The sequence below is a fragment of the Larimichthys crocea genome, chromosome III (assembly GCF_000972845.2).
Source record: "Larimichthys crocea isolate SSNF chromosome III, L_crocea_2.0, whole genome shotgun sequence".
Classification (NCBI taxonomy): Eukaryota; Metazoa; Chordata; class Actinopteri; family Sciaenidae; genus Larimichthys; species Larimichthys crocea.
In genome coordinates, this window is record NC_040013.1 from 14,620,785 (window position 1) to 14,633,163 (window position 12,379).

The 12,379-nt window shown below is 39.0% G+C and overlaps 2 protein-coding genes across 2 annotated transcripts; both read left to right on the forward strand.

Annotated features, from left to right (window-relative positions):
- The first annotated feature begins 919 nt into the window (after nucleotides 1-919).
- On the forward strand, nucleotides 920-8,026 carry cilk1 (ciliogenesis associated kinase 1). The gene is made up of 14 exons (XM_019268510.2): nucleotides 920-1,167; nucleotides 2,707-2,975; nucleotides 3,146-3,200; nucleotides 4,376-4,497; nucleotides 4,586-4,665; nucleotides 4,757-4,889; nucleotides 4,966-5,137; nucleotides 5,294-5,461; nucleotides 5,545-5,928; nucleotides 6,020-6,225; nucleotides 6,324-6,466; nucleotides 6,781-6,897; nucleotides 6,985-7,092; nucleotides 7,184-8,026. The coding sequence occupies exons 2-14, from the start codon at nucleotides 2,875-2,877 to the stop codon at nucleotides 7,333-7,335; spliced, it is 1,941 nt and encodes a 646-aa protein (XP_019124055.1). The 5' UTR covers nucleotides 920-1,167; nucleotides 2,707-2,874; the 3' UTR covers nucleotides 7,336-8,026.
- A 2,001-nt stretch (nucleotides 8,027-10,027) lies between these two features.
- Nucleotides 10,028-12,317, forward strand: gsta.1 (glutathione S-transferase, alpha tandem duplicate 1). The gene is made up of 7 exons (XM_010756248.3): nucleotides 10,028-10,161; nucleotides 10,252-10,377; nucleotides 10,452-10,503; nucleotides 10,781-10,913; nucleotides 11,004-11,139; nucleotides 11,698-11,823; nucleotides 11,954-12,317. Exons 2-7 carry the CDS (start codon nucleotides 10,291-10,293, stop codon nucleotides 12,092-12,094), a joined length of 675 nt encoding a protein of 224 aa, XP_010754550.3. The 5' UTR covers nucleotides 10,028-10,161; nucleotides 10,252-10,290; the 3' UTR covers nucleotides 12,095-12,317.
- The last annotated feature ends 62 nt before the right edge of the window (nucleotides 12,318-12,379 follow it).

A 12,379-nucleotide genomic window follows, 5' to 3' on the forward strand; every position in this document is an offset into this window, starting at 1 on the left:
AGGTCCAGATCATCTCTCTTCACCTTGTGTAAATTTGGAGTTGGTATGTTCAAAATATTATTCTTAATCAACTGTATAAAGACTATTGGGATATTCTGAGAGACTTTCTTGTAGATCTCACTGGAGCAACTCATGCCATATTTAGCATTAAAATCTTTCAGTTCAAGAATGTTTCCATGTCCATCCATTATATGTATAACAGACCAAATTTGTTTTGTCAAACAGTCTTCCATAAACAGACTCTGTTGAATGGTACTGAACTTTAATTAGTATCACCTGTGTTTACTATTTCACGTCAAAATGGCTGCAGTGAAAAAGGTGTATTCATACACCTGGAGTCTATTCTCCTACTTTTCTAAATCATATTTAAATTTAAATTACCTTTTGCTGCTCTGTTTATGTCGAACTTGTATGCCTGTATTTTATTTATTTGCCTCTATCTGTATTTGTTCTTGCGTTTCCCCGAACTGGTTGTTTGCACTCAACACTGTACTATTTTCTCTCTCTGTATTGCTGATATTATTGTCCTCTTTGAGAGTTTGTATTCGATTTTGGTATTTTGCCTAAAAATAAATAAATAAATAAATTTGTAATTAGTATACACAAAGAAACAACACCTCCCTCTAGTGGTTAGATCAGAAGTTACACACAAGAGGCGTCTGCCTGGGATTTCACCAAAGAAGAAGAATGCCAACCAAGATAGACTATTCTCGCTCACTTCCGGCTTTGCTTTGCGCCGAGAGATCTTTGTCGTTTTTTCTAGTATTTGTGAATATTGTTCTCATTTTGTGTTATATGAATCATTACGACATGAGCCTTTCACTGCAATGTACTTTTTAAAACTATCTATGAGTTTGTGAGTCACTGTTTTGCATGACAATAAAGGTGTTGAAGATACAGGGTGCGGTGATTTATCTCATCGTGTTTTGTGTCTCTGCCGCCGGAGGAGAGGCGAGCTGTGATTTGTGGCGTTTAGCTTGTTTTTTTAAAGCAACGCGAGATTTTGATGATCCCTTTTGAAGAAAAGGGGCCTTGGATGTAATCATATTTTATGTTGTGTGTCGGACACACTGGATGCGCTTATCTGTGATTACTCCCTGAAGCCATTTGTTGAACATCGACTGCTAATGCTCGGCTATGTGTTGTTGTCGGCTTGACGTGAGGAGGGTGAGTGCTGCCTGCTTCTCGTTTTTAACTTAGGACATCATTCACTCCAAACAGGCCAGTGTTTCTTTTTTTTTTCTGTAGCGTTTTAATGTTTTGTCAGCAGCTGGGCCACCATCATCACCATAACACCATTAAACTGGAGTTAATTGTGCCTCATTAGCAGCACACACTGGTTAAAATTCAACCTAACCACACACGCCGAGTTATAATATTATCCTGAATCAACTGGCACCAACTTAAATGTGATATGTATCTAAATATTAAGTGTTTTTGTGCTAATTTAGCTTCACGTTAGCGTCAAACTCTGCACATTTAACGCGAAGTAGCAGCTAATGTTAGCTGCGTTAGGACGCAGGACACAAACATGAGACACGCTGCAGAGACATGCATGTCCTGTCTAATAAAGTCAATCAACGAGGTCCCTGTTCAGAGTTACCTGGAGGAGATGTCACACACTTGTGCTGTATACAATGTCTAATTTAATTTAGTTAACAGGTAAAGTTACTGCAGACAGGTGAAACCTGTGTCTGATTATTTTATTTTATCGTATTTACTATTGCTTTTTTGATATTTTATTATATATAGTTTGCTTTATAGTATATTTTTATTTTTTGTTGTCACTTGTCACTTTGTGTAATGCTGCACTATAATTTCCCAGCTTGGGATAAATAAAGTATATCTATCTATCTATCTATCTATCTATCTATCTATCTATCTATGTGTTTTACCTTGTTAAAATCTGTGAATGTGCAAATTTAGCTCACTTCAACTTTGAGACAAGATGTGTCCTACTTCACTTTAAAGTGTGTTCTCAATTCATGTGTGTCTTTAAATTAGAATAGATAGATAGATAGATAGATAGATAGATAGATAGATAGATAGATAGATAGATACTTTATTGATCCCAAGAAAAGCATCCAGTAGTATTAAAATTAACCTATAAGATAAATTAACCTGTGCTAAGAAATTAAGAGCGTGTTAAGAGATGAAACCTGTGCTTAAAGTCTTTACAAACTGAATAGAAAAACTATATATAAGTAAAAACAGAAATGCATATATTAATGATATAAATAAGAAATAGGATTACAAATAGAGATTTAAGAAGCTGTACACATTTACGTTAATTAATTAATTATTCAAGGTCACAGTGGAGGTTTTGCAAATGCAGTCAAGAATGACAGTGACTTAATATCCAGGAATCGGTGCAGCAGAGAAAGAGATTATGATTGCTTATCAAACTACTTGCGATGAACTGAATGATCTTGTCTGCACACATTAAGTGTGGCACTAAAAACCCGTATGCTTCTTCAGTGTGATGATTGGAGCCTGCATGCTTGATACAAACTTGTAGTTGTTTATATTTGGTTGTGGTTTGTATAAGAGTGTTCATTACATGTATTAGCTCTGTTTCAATCATAGAGCTGTAATTTGTCCACTCCATGTCATATCACATTTAGTTTATTATGGGTTATGTATATTGTAATTCATGCGGATACATAATTAATATCACTTTTTCTCATCCGTCTCTCACCTTCTCAGCTAGAAGGAGGCAAGTCCATGACACCATGAATCCTCCAGCTCTGCCCGTGGTCTTCTGCTGTTGTCACAGGAAAATCTGGCTGCATTCAGCAGCCGGAGGCAAACGCGTCTCTGTTTTCCACCCGATTATTATCTGCCCCTGGATGATGCTATGGAAGGACAGGCATAATGAATAGATACACCACCATCAGACAGCTCGGGGATGGCACCTACGGCTCAGTCATCCTCGGCCGCAGTCTGGAGTCAGGAGAGCTGGTTGCCATAAAGAAGTGAGTATCTGAGAAATGTTCTGGCCCATATTGTATATTATTATTATTGTATATTGTATATCTCTGAAAACCAGTGATCTATTTTATGTAAGCTTATCTGCAAGCATAAGAGCAGAGTGTGGACTTTTGATGTCATTTCCAACAGATTGATTAATCGATTTTTCTTTCAGAATGAAAAGAAAATTCTACTCATGGGAGGAATGCATGAACCTCCGTGAAGTCAAGGTGAGTTTATCTACATTTTAACACGGCTTCACACATTTCAACAGCGCAGCTGATTGTTCTGGAAAAATCAACCCAAATAAAGGGCACATCCTTTCCTGAACTTTAATATCTAATGTACGCAAATTAGAGTGCGGTCACATCTTTGATTTTGGGAGAGAATGATCTATAATTATATATTATATTACATTTTACACTAAATTATACATTTATAAATTATAACTCACATTATGTGTACTCAATATTTAATGTCATTATGTGTAGGATTTAAAAAATGTAAGACTTTGCAGCACACATTGGTAATATCAATAAAGACTTCTGCAGCACAGTGTAGAAAATGGATCAATAAACACTGTAAGCAAACACATATAATTCTACATTTAATGTTACACATGCTGTCACCTGTTTTGATACAGCGGCCAGATAAACAGTCCTGTGGCATCATACCCTGTGACTCTGTTTGGGTTGATTTTTCGTTTTCTGTGCAGAATAAAGTTATAATAAACTTGATGATTTGTGCGTAAATGATAACGTGTTGTACATTTTAGTCTCAAAACATTCTGTTGTTTTCTTTTCACGCCAATTCAGTATGTCACTGTCTAAATTTCCTCACAGCTCAAAGTCACACACCAGCTCTAAGAGTAGAAGGTGATTCTTGTGTGCTGTTGATTTTCAGCTCTGGTTCCCATCCCCGGCCTACACACTCCTCCTTTTTCCTAGAGCTTGTCTTTAACGCGGCAAAACATGTGTAGAACACGCTGGCCCTTTTTTAGAGTCCTGCTAATTAGATTATAATTACAGCATGTCACACCAAAAAATCTCAAAATCCCATTACAGCTTTTCCCCTGTACTAAAAATTTAGCATGGTTAAACCTGTATCATCCCAGTGCAAGCGTATATTTGTCCATCCTGCTATATTTATTTTCCCCTTTTTTAAATTGTAAGCATAAATCCCCCCTTTTGCAGCATTTCCCCCCAGACTACATTGTGTTCTTACAATAGCCATGTTTTAACAAGAGAGGTTTTATTTTGTAGCTGTAGGGCGTGCTTTTGAATGTGCTGCAGTGACCTGTGTGTATTGTCCAGCATGGTTAGATTTTTAATTTTTTCCTACCATTTTGTTTTTGTGTTTATGCATTCAGCATATTCTTACATGATCTGTTTCTTCCTTATTTCAGTCCCTAAAGAAACTCAACCATGCTAATGTGATCAAACTCAAGGAGGTGATTCGAGAAAATGATCACTTGTACTTCATATTTGAGTACATGAAGGAAAATCTGTACCAGTTAATGAAAGACAGGTGCGTATAGATGTTGCGTTATTCCTTCCACAAACTATATTTGGCAAATGCTTACAGTTTCATAACTTTGTTTGTTTCCGCCTTGTAGGACTCGTTTGTTTCCTGAATCTGCTGTAAGAAATATAATGTTTCAGATACTACAGGGTCTCGCATTCATTCACAAACATGGTACGTCTGTTTTACGACTGATTTTTAAAAGTGGCTGATATTATTGTCTCAAAATTTGACTCAAGACGTCCATGTGACGTGTCTTTGTTAGGGTTTTTTCACAGGGACATGAAGCCTGAAAATCTTCTGTGCATGGGCCCCGAGCTGGTGAAAATAGCCGACTTTGGGCTCGCCCGAGAAATCAGATCTCGACCACCGTACACAGACTATGTCTCGACTAGATGGTGAGTTTCTTTCAGAGGAAAGCATGCTTAATAGTTCAGTCCAACTAAGTCCTAATACCTTCTCTTTTTGGACCAGGTACAGAGCCCCAGAGGTGCTCCTCAGATCCACGACCTACAGTTCACCCATCGACCAGTGGGCAGTTGGCTGCATCATGGCAGAGCTTTATACCCTCAGGCCTCTTTTTCCAGGCTCCAGTGAGGTAGACACCATATTCAAGATTTGCCAAGTCTTGGGTACACCAAAGAAGGTAACTTTTTTTTTTTTTTTTTACTTGTGGAACACATAAAAATACATACTTATGAATGTGTGTTTCATTGATAAATAATTCTTCTTTAACGTCGAGTTGTGAGAGCTGAGTATGAAGTATGGAACAGATACGATGGATTGTGTCTTCTTCTTCTAGAACGATTGGCCGGATGGATATCATCTGGCAAGTGCGATGAATTTCCGCTGGCCTCAGTGTGTTCCCAATAATCTGAAGACACTGATCCCAAATGCCAGCCCTGAAGCCATCCATCTGATGACAGACCTGCTCCAGTGGGATCCCAAGAAGAGACCAGCTTCTGCCCAGGTAGTGCCTGACCTACACTTCAAGTATTTTCTAGAGAATAAAAGCTAAAAGATGTTTTCCCATTTTTTATTTTATCTTCTCAGGCTCTCAGGTACTCTTACTTTCACGTGGGCCAGGCTTTGGGCACTCCTCAGCAGATCTTGGAGCAGGGCAGACCTCAGCCAGGCCTTGTGCCGCTGCAGGCTCCTTTGCAGTCACAACAAATGCTGCAGCAGCAGCAGCAGCAGCAACCCCTGCTGCTTAAGCCTGTACCCCCCTCCCAGCCTCCACCTCCCAACCAACACTGCTCCCCCTCCAGGCCTCTCCAGCAGATCCAGCCGTCTCCTGTATCTGCAGCTGCCCAGGCGGCAGCGTACCAACGGCATGCCGAGCTGGTGCGAGAGCAGCAACCGAAGCACATCCTGAAGCAGGAACAGAGTGAAGGAACGCCACAGAGCCATCTCCCTTACATTGTTGACAAGAGCAAGGTGAGTAAGTCTTTTTGAAATCCATCAAAGGGAGTCCGAATATCTCGACACTATAATAATGTATTTCTTTCAAACGTGTGTTTGATTTTAGCAAATGAGACAGGAGTCAGAAAATGCAAACCTGCTGAGCTATCAGATGAAACCGAAAGGAGGGCGGCGGCGTTGGGGCCACGGCACAGGACACCTTAAGGCTGAAGACTGGGACGAATATGAAGAAACTGATCTGTCCATAAGTATTCTTGGGAAAACTAACTACTCCGCAGGGAAGTCGAGGCAGGGGGAGGATTCACTGAGCAGGTGCTACTAAAATATGCAAAAAGATCTGAAGCCTGAGTCACCCAACAATATTACTACAAGCAGGTAATTCACACCACCCGTGTCTCAATGTCTTTCAGATATGGAAATGTTCTGGATTTCAGTCGACCCAAAGCAAAAGAGGATGCACCTTTAAACCTGAACAAGACTGCAGCGTATCAAGAGCCATCAAGGACCGCCTCTGCTAAGCAGCATTACTTGAGACAGTCAAGATATTTGCCTGGTAATGTATATTATAAGATTTACCTTTTTTAGTGAAGCAGATCATAGCAGATGAACTCTGGTTTGATTTGGTTTGTTGTTCAAGCTAGTGTGAAAGGCTGCCAAAAATAATATTGACTCAGTCTTCTGAGAATCTTCACAGTAAGACACATGCATGTCAGCACATGAGAGCGGAGGTTTTTCCCTGAGCAGTGAAAGTGAATAAAATCAGGTGTATTGTGCTTGTGTCGTACTCTGAGTTTTGGCCGTTCACAGACAATATCTATCTGATTAGTTACATGTTATGAGCGGATCTGATCATCTCTTCTCCTCTAGGCATTAGCACAAAGAAGAACGTGGCCATAAACGCCAGCAAAGACTACACTGGAAGCCATCTTTGGGGCAACAGTAGTATTCCGTTTGGAGGGACTCTGCCGAGCAGAGGCACTCATGGTGAATGTCACGTCTTTACACTTTAACTTCACTGTTATCTTTTCAACTTCTCACTGTTGCTTTTTTTTTTTGTTTTTTCAATTTCAGGTACAAATACAATCCCAGGTGGATACATGCCGTCGTTTTACAAAAAAGACCTTAGCTCTGCTGGTCACAGAGGGCATCAGGGTCCATCAGTGGAGTCAACAGCATCAAGTGAGGATCAGCTTTAGAGCTTTCTGTAATATTCTGCGAACAAACCTGCTAGCGTTTGTATATTTATTTGCTATTTTGATGCTACTTTTAGATTATGCAACATGGCAGTCTGGACGGAGTCCGATGAGCGCCTCTGCCAACCTGCCGTTGGCCAGCAAGAGCACCTCTGGTCTGCTGCCTCGCCCACCGGTACAGACCATCCACGGACGAACAGACTGGTCTGCCAAATATGGACACCGCTAGTGCCCTCCCTGGAGCTCTGATCTGTGACCTGGAAGAGAGCTCTGCACTCTTAAGAACTCTTTAACCTCCAAAGAGTAGGCCTAGTTGTTTTATAATCAAAAAATCTGTACATATATCTTACTCAGCAATATTATTATTTTTTTCATTATGTGTATTATGGATGTTGTGAGTTGTTTAAATATCTAAGTGTTTGTGTAAAGCTACGTGCAAATGGCCAAAATTTGAGCCCAGATTTGCTCCTCAGTGTTTTATTTTGTATTTCTGTAACATAACTACTGTCCCTCAGAGGATACACCCTCAGTTTTGTATCATTGAATGTTCTCACCAACCTGTATACATAATATACATATTATACGTTGATGAAAACTCCACTGTGACTTGTTTTTGCCTGACTAATTACTTTTCATCTGTACAGTACAGTCTTTTTTTTTGTGTTTGTTTTTTAAAAACATTTCTGCTGTTTTTGTTTTATGATAGTAGCCTTGACTAGCAGGTAATTCATGTTTTTTTAAATGAAATTCAAGGCAGTGTTTTAATTTCAGTAAAATACATGGCAAGGTGTTGCCTCACTGTACAAACCTGATTAGTTTCAGAAGTAAACAAGTTAACGCATTCTACCCTCTCGGCCAAACTGAATATGATTGTTGAATTGCCAGTTATCGACTATAATTAAACTTACCGATATGTTTAACTTGTGTAATTTTTCACCAAACCCTTCTCACCGATCAGCTGACTGAAGGCTGAATGTTTCCTATATGTCCATTTTCTAACAGCTGCACCAGGGTGATCCAGATTAATCTGCTAGAACTTAATCCATCAGTAGCAGCAGCTCACTGTTAATGCCATGCATGAATACGGATCTGATGTTCTGATTCAAATGGAAAGTGGCATTATGGAAGGGAATGTTTCTTTGCTTGCATTGGCACATAATATTGATTACAAAGAAGATTTCACTTATACAGCGTAGGAAGTTATAAACACATCAGTGGTGTGTATAATCAAGGACAGTGTCATCCTTAATGGTTATACGTATTACACACGTAGCAACCAAAGGTTTATTCAGTTTATAAGGCAGCTTTAAATAGTCTGACCTCTGACCAATCTAATCACTGATTAAACATAAAATAAAAGTCTTACAGGGCCCTGCTAAAAGTCTCCCTGTATTATGATGCACACATACACCGGCTGGCCACTTCATTAGGTATACTTGTACAATCCAATGTGATCCAATACTCTGCTGTAAATTTTACAAAGCTTATAATGTTTCAGTTTGTGTTGACACAGTCAGAGAGGTTTTAATTTAATTTAATTTAATTTAATTGTTTACTGTTGAAGTTGTAGTTTGTATTAGTGTTAAACTGAACTCTATTTTGGCCATTTTGACATACATGAGAGACCTTACAATATAATGCAGTCCAGTTTAACACTACTGCAAACTACAACTTCAATAGTAAAGAATATTTATACCTGAAACATTATAAGCTTTGTAAAAGTTATGACTGTTTTTTATTTTATTTGAATCATATTGGATTGTACAAGTTTACCTAATGGCCAGTCAGTGTATATCTATATATAACAATAAATATAATAGATTTTTTCGGGGCAAACACCAATGATACTAATTAAGGTTCAATACCATTCACATCAAGCAATAAATGGTACTGAACCTTAATTAGTATCATTGGTAACATCTGCGTTGATCTTAATACTTAATGTCAAAATGGCTGCTGTGGAAAAAGTGTGTTGCTATCAACATGGGGGAGAAAAATTACTTTTAACATTTAAAAAATGATTTCTAGTTCTCCTAAAGCTTCTTCTTATGTTCTAGTCATGTGATTATATTTCTTACATTTTATTGTTTAATATCATCTGAGCGTTTTATCTCATCTCAGTACTTCATTTGTGGTTGTTCTGATGATGTCGCAGTAATCCAGGATCATCATCATCATGTTAAAGTCTGGACAACTTTTCAAACACATAATAATTATTATTATTATTAACTTAACTATTGATAGTTAAATAACAGTTAAACAAAGCAGAAAAAAACAACCATGTAATTTTAAAATTAGAAAAGGAAGGCAGACTGCCACGTGCAGCGCCGCATTTGGATGTGTCTGACGCTTGGAGCTTAACTTCCCTACGTTTCTCCTACAAATGGGCCTTGAGCTTGTTTGGAGGTTCTAGCAGGGGAGCGCAGCTACTGGTACACCGATGGATGGTCGTCCGCCGGGGGGACCTCGTCCTCTTCCACCGAGCGCGGGGCTTCGGGAGGGACACACATGGAGCGGTGAGGGAGGAAGGGGACACCCGCCTAGCCAGCCAGATCAGCCGAATCAACCCTAGCGATCAATGGGGTGACAGATGTCGCAGCCAGATCGCCCTCACATCCAACGAGAAGCAGGCTGGCGGTGGGTATATATGACTGTGTCTCCAACAACTGTCCTCTGTCATGGTGTCACACATCGACGCGTTTCTTCGTTGTGCACATTTCGCTTTGTGTCACACATCGACGAGTTTCTTCGCTTTGTATTATTATAAACAGATGCGATTTATACGATTATAAAAACGTTTAATATAAAAATAATCCGAGAAACTTCAGACGTTAGGATATTTCCCATGATGTCTAGCGGCAAAAATGTTAATGAGCTGTGTTTCTATTGGCCGGAACTGACCAATCACAGCCCTCAGTTGCTTTTCTGCCTTGCACTTTCTCCTTTCCCATTTTTTTTTTTTTTTGTCGACGCCACAGAGTTATATAACAAAGTTCATTTGTGCTTCCTACTTCACTCTGATTTCTGCACGACAGCCTGACAGCTGCAGAAGCAAGTGAGTCTGAGACTTGATAGATTTGATACTTTAATTATAATGTTTTGCATGTATTATTCACACCCTGTGATATTACTTTTGTTGTTTTAGCTTAAGATCCGCCGTTAAATTTTCAAAAACACCATCACCATGGCTGAAAAAGTCGTTTTGCACTACCTTAATGGGAGAGGGAGAATGGAGTCAATCCGCTGGCTTTTGGCAGTCGCAGAAGTTGAGGTAAATAAAGGGTGTGGTGTGTTGATAATGTCTTGAATGTGTCCTAAATGTGCCCTGTAATTTCTTGTTCACAGTTTGATGAAGTGTTTCTGGAAACTCATGAGCAGTATGAGAAACTCATAAGTGGTGAGTTATTATTATTATTGTTGTTGTTGTTAAAAGAAAAAAAATGTTTAAAGTTAAAATTGGCCCTTCAAGTTGATTTTTCAATTTAGTTTTGCCATTTGTTTATCTTTTAACTTTAACCCACATATCACGCAAGCTCAGATGACACTACAGTTTTGAGTTGAAGGTCTCAAAGATCTTGTGACCTCTAGTTAGAGATTTAGTATACAATAAAATTTAATGTTTTACCACTGGGACTGTCTACCTGAATTACCTGCTGTTTTGTTTTCATCCTCAGATGGAGCTCTCATGTTTCAACAAGTTCCCATGGTGGAAATCGATGGCATGAAGTTGATTCAGACAAAGGCAATCTTAAATTACATCGCAGAGAAGTACAACCTTCATGGGAAGGATATCAAAGACCGTGCCATGTATGGTTTAAAATATTTAATGAAGAGAGCATCTATTGTTTCACGTGATCTCTGTGGATGAATGTGTCACAGTATGTGTTGATGCTTCAGGATTAACATGTACTCAGAGGGAGTGATGGACCTCATGGAGATGATCATGATGTTAATCTTCAGCCCAGATCCAAAACCAAAACTGGACAATATCGAGAGTAAAGCAAAGGAGCGCTACCTTCCAGTGTTTGAAAAGGTATCACTCTGTTTGCTGTACATATTATATGATATGGAGTCGTCTAATAACTGATTCATATTGCTTAAAAAGCAAAAGCTTGTTTATGATTATATCTGATTATTTATGATGGGATATAAAGTCTGATGCAGGAGGCGATATCCTCTTATTTCTGTTCATATCATTGATTTATGATTCACAGATTGGAACATAAATAATTAGAAATTTGGATTATTATGTGTTTTAGAGTCACTATAATGATTTGTGTGCTAAAGAAATATTACTGGTGATTGATCACAATTAAAACTAAAAAATGGCTTACATATTGCATTGTACAGGTCTTACGTGCGTTTTTAGAGATGCACAAATCTATTTCATGAGACAGATGCATTACTGATGAGTCATTGCTTGGCGGCAACTCTCCAGGTCTTGGAAATGTACCAGAGTATGTGCATATGGCCCTCCCTTTATATAGTGTATAGCGGGTGTTACCTATGTCAATAACACATTTATAATAGACTGACGTGTATGACTTGTTGCCGCATGTGGTTCATTGTGTTTTTTTAACAAACTTCTCAGGCTCTGTCTGGGCCCATCTACCTGGTGGGAGGTAAACTAAGCCGTGCAGATGTGCAGCTACTTGAATGTACCCTGATGCTGGAGGAGAAATTCCCTGGAATCCTCGCCGACTTTCCCAACGTTAAGGTGAAAATGTGTAAAAGTCACATACTGTATTAAGGCTGGATCCACAAAGGAAAAACAAACAAAAAGATTATTTGTTGAAGGTTGTTAAAGAATCATATGACACAGGACAACTTTCTATGTTTCCCTCAAGTCTTTCCAGGGCAGGATGACCAGAGTTCCCGCCATCAGCGAGTTCCTGCAGCCAGGTAGCAAGAGGAAGCAGCAGCCTGATGAAAAGTACAAGAAGTCCATCATGGAGGTGTTCCAAATCAAATTGCCTTTAATACTGTGATACTGAGATCTGATACATTCCTTGCCAACAGTTGTGTGAATGATTCACTATGCAAGCGCAGCCTGTGCAGCATGTAGGTCGCTTATACTTGCTGAGATGACTAACACTGCACAAAATAACACCCATTTAGCATTAAATAAATCTGTGTAATTTTTCATAACGCTGTATGGGTGCTTTAATGTGAAAGTTCTGAATAAAGGGTTTATTTTTTAGGAACAACTGAGAATCTGCTGTGCTGTGTTTTTTCTACTGGAAATCTGGACTATTACCACATCTTGTATACAA